Source organism: Mastomys coucha, unplaced genomic scaffold (genome assembly GCF_008632895.1).
Source record: "Mastomys coucha isolate ucsf_1 unplaced genomic scaffold, UCSF_Mcou_1 pScaffold3, whole genome shotgun sequence".
Lineage (NCBI taxonomy): Eukaryota > Metazoa > Chordata > Mammalia > Rodentia > Muridae > Mastomys > Mastomys coucha.
The window spans coordinates 60946661-60949804 of NW_022196909.1; the positions used below are offsets into that span (position 1 = coordinate 60946661).

The 3144-nt window shown below is 58.6% G+C and overlaps 1 protein-coding gene across 2 annotated transcripts in view; it reads left to right on the plus strand.

Moving 5' to 3' along the window:
• Positions 1-541: 541 nt before the first annotated feature.
• Positions 542-3144, plus strand: part of Dlk2 (delta like non-canonical Notch ligand 2) — a 5757-nt gene continuing 3154 nt past the window's right edge. Inside the window, exons 1-3 of one of the 2 annotated variants that reach the window (XM_031347531.1) lie at positions 542-1222; positions 1700-1843; positions 2100-2163. In XM_031347531.1, coding sequence (XP_031203391.1) covers positions 1768-1843; positions 2100-2163 — 140 coding nt within the window. In that variant the 5' untranslated portion in view covers positions 542-1222; positions 1700-1767. The remainder of the gene's footprint in view (positions 1223-1699; positions 1844-2099; positions 2164-3144) is intronic. The other variant, XM_031347532.1, reaches the window with a different exon arrangement.

The window sequence follows — 3144 nt, forward strand, 5'->3', positions numbered from 1 at the left end:
AGTGGGCATTGCCCAGTCCCTTTAGTCTCTGCAGTAGGAAGCCACTCGGTGCAGCTAGGGAAGTCACCTTCCAATGTTTTCAACTTAAAGATAGGAAAGGTCCATAGGAAGACCTAGAGACTGTGGACAGCCTTCCCGTTCTACAAGTTCACCCAACCAAACAACAACAAATACACATTTTGGGGTCTTTGTCTTCCTTGGATTTTTGAGTCACTGGCTCTGATGGGTAAAGAGGCCTACAAGGGCAATTCCCCCCACCCCCTTTCAGTACAAAACTCTCTCAGTCCGAGATCTGGAGCTGTGAAGAGATGTGGGGATGTTCAGTGGCAGGGACTTGTGGGGCAACATAGATAGGCAGTGTCTGATCCAGGCAGGCTTCTCCAGGGTGGGCTTGGAAAGGAATGGGCTGTGAAGACTGGGAGCAGGCGGGAGGAAAGGACGGAGGCTACACTGGGATGATATTTATGAAGATGCGGTCCATCCTGGAGGAGATAGCGAAGAAAGAACAAAACCCACAGAGAGCAGGCGCTGACCTACGAAGCCAGTGACGAAGGCTCTGAAAGACGGGGAGGCGTGGGCTGGTGACAGGAGGAAGGTGGCAGCAAGCATGGCTTCAGTGTGCTCGGGCTAAAAACATGAGAACTATGAAAGGCTAATGAAAATCTTGATGCGCAGTAGACAGAGGCGTGCAGAGGCGGGCGTGGGTGAGGGGCAGAGTGGGGTGAACGGGTGAGGCGGGGCGGGGGAGAAGATGGGGAAAGAGCAAGGCGCGCACCTTCGGCCAGCGCTTTACGGTGTGTGCCCAGTTCAGGTCCTTTGATTTTCTAATTTCGGAGGAAGAAAGCGAAGCTAGGGGCTGGGGCCTTGAAGGGAGGAGCGAAGAGGGCTGGGGGTGCCAGGGCCGAGTGGCAGCGCGAGGTGTGGCCGTGCGCAGCGGGGGTGGGCGCGGGGCGCAGTCGGTGCGGGGCGGGCCGCGGCGGCAGGAGGGGAGAGGCGGGCTCCGCCGGCACACGCCGCCCCTGGCAGGGGGCCGAGCGCGCGCGAGGAGCCACTGCCGCCGCTCGGGGTCGCCTGCAGCCCCAGATTCCCGAGTGCTCGGCTAGCATGGCAGCCACCTCGGTGCCGAGCCCCGCGGCCAGCTAGGGGCGCCCCCCGCCCCGGCCCAGCCCGTCGGATCCCGCTTGACTCTGCGCCCTGGGGACGCGCCGCCTCCCAGCCAGAGGTGAGAAGCTAGGAGGACGTGGTCCCCCAGTGGGGACCTCAGGCCGAAGCGAGGCGGAGCGAGGGGTGGTTGAGGGGGCGGTGAGAGCCAGGCCTGGGTGGGTGGATGTCGGAGGACCCGGGCGGAGATCTCTTGCACCCAGGAACTGGGAGCCGTTCCTCCCCACGCCCCAGCCCCCACGTCCCGTCGCGCTCGCCTTTCAGCGCTGTCCTCATCCCTATCGGCCCCTCCACCTGGATCGCGATCGCAGCCCTGGCCGTTCCCGCGCCGTGGCCACGCTCGCGGCTGCCCATCCTTTGGCCTCTTTCCCGCAGACCTGGCTAGTGGGTTCCTGCCGCCAGTCCCTTCGCCTGCTCATCCCTTCCTCGCCCCCGCCCTTCCACTCCCCACCCCAGGAGTCCCTCTCCTTCTCTGGCTTCTGTCACTTGGAACCCCTATCAGTGCCACTATCTCCGTGACAAGCCGCTTCCCACCCAGTGCCATCCCACAGGTGTCTACACGTCTGGCCGTTCATCCGTCCGTCCCTCCTGAGGCCGGAACTGACCATGCCCAGCGGCTGCCGCTGCCTAAATCTCGTGTGCCTGCTGTGCATCCTGGGGGCAGCCAGCCAGCCTGCCAGAGGTGAGCTTGCCCCAGGGATTGGGTCCCGGCTCTCCTCAGCCGTCCTCGCTGGCACGTTGACCTCTGCCGGCTAGAGACGGTACTGCAGCCTCCCGGTTCCATCGGGCTGGTGAGATCTCGGTGCTGTCTTTGGAGTGGGACGCTCGTCGGTGCCCATGAGTTGAGTCCATCTCACTTCTGATACCTCTGCCAAGTCCCGCGCCTGGGAAGCCAGACTCGGCCCCAGACTCACGCCCATTACACGAATCTCTTTCAGCGGATGACTGCAGCTCCCACTGTGACCTGGCCCACGGCTGCTGTGCTCCTGACGGCTCCTGCAGGTACTTCACTGCACCTTACTCCCCACTTTTCAGTCTTCCACACCCAAGAGCCGGTCAAAAACCTGCAACAGTATCTAGACCCTATTGTTTAAGCCGGGCAGTGGTGGCCCACGCCTTTTATCCCAGCAGTTGGGAGGTGGAGGAAGGTGGATTTCAGAGTTCGAGGCCAGCCTGGTCTACAGAGTGAGTTCCAGGACAGCCAGGGCTGTACAGAGAAACCCTGACTCAAAAAACAAACAAACAACCCCCCCAAAGACCCTATGACCAGCCCCCTCCCCGTATCTCATTTTGCCTTTTACTTAAGAGCTTTTATATATCTAACTCTTTTTTTTTTTTTTTTCTTTTTTTGGTTTTTCGAGACAGGGTTTCTCTGTAGACCAGGCTGGCCTCGAACTCAGAAATCCGCCTGTCTCTGCCTCCCAAGTGCTGGGATTAAAGGTGTGCGCCACCACCATCCAGTTTATATCCAACTCTTTATTCTCTCAAGGGCTTCTGTCCCTCAAGATGCCCATAGAGACACCTGAAGCTTGAGAGTTTAGGGACTGAGAACCGAAGGAAAGAGGAAATAGAAGAGAAGGGCTGCTTGAGAAGGAGGGCTGCAGGGGGAGGGAGCTACAAGGGGAGGGGGGCTGTTTCTTGGAGAATTCCTCGGCAGGGTGACTGGGCAGATTCTGTGGCACAGAAAGGTTTGGACATGAGAAGGAAGCTGGGGTACTTGAGACTAGACCTCCTCGGTGGGCTTATAAAGAATAAGTCGCTGGGCAGTGGCGCCTTTAATCCCAGCACTTGGGAGGCAGAGGCAAAGCAATCTCTTGAGTTCAAGGCCAGCCTGGTCTACAGAGCAAGCGTTCTGGGACTGCCAGGGCTACGTAGAGGAGCCCTGTGTCGAAAAACAAAACAAACAAAAAGTTCTGGAGTGGTGACACATACTTATGATTTTAGTGATTGTGGTTTTTTTTTGTTGTTTTTTTTTTTGTTTTT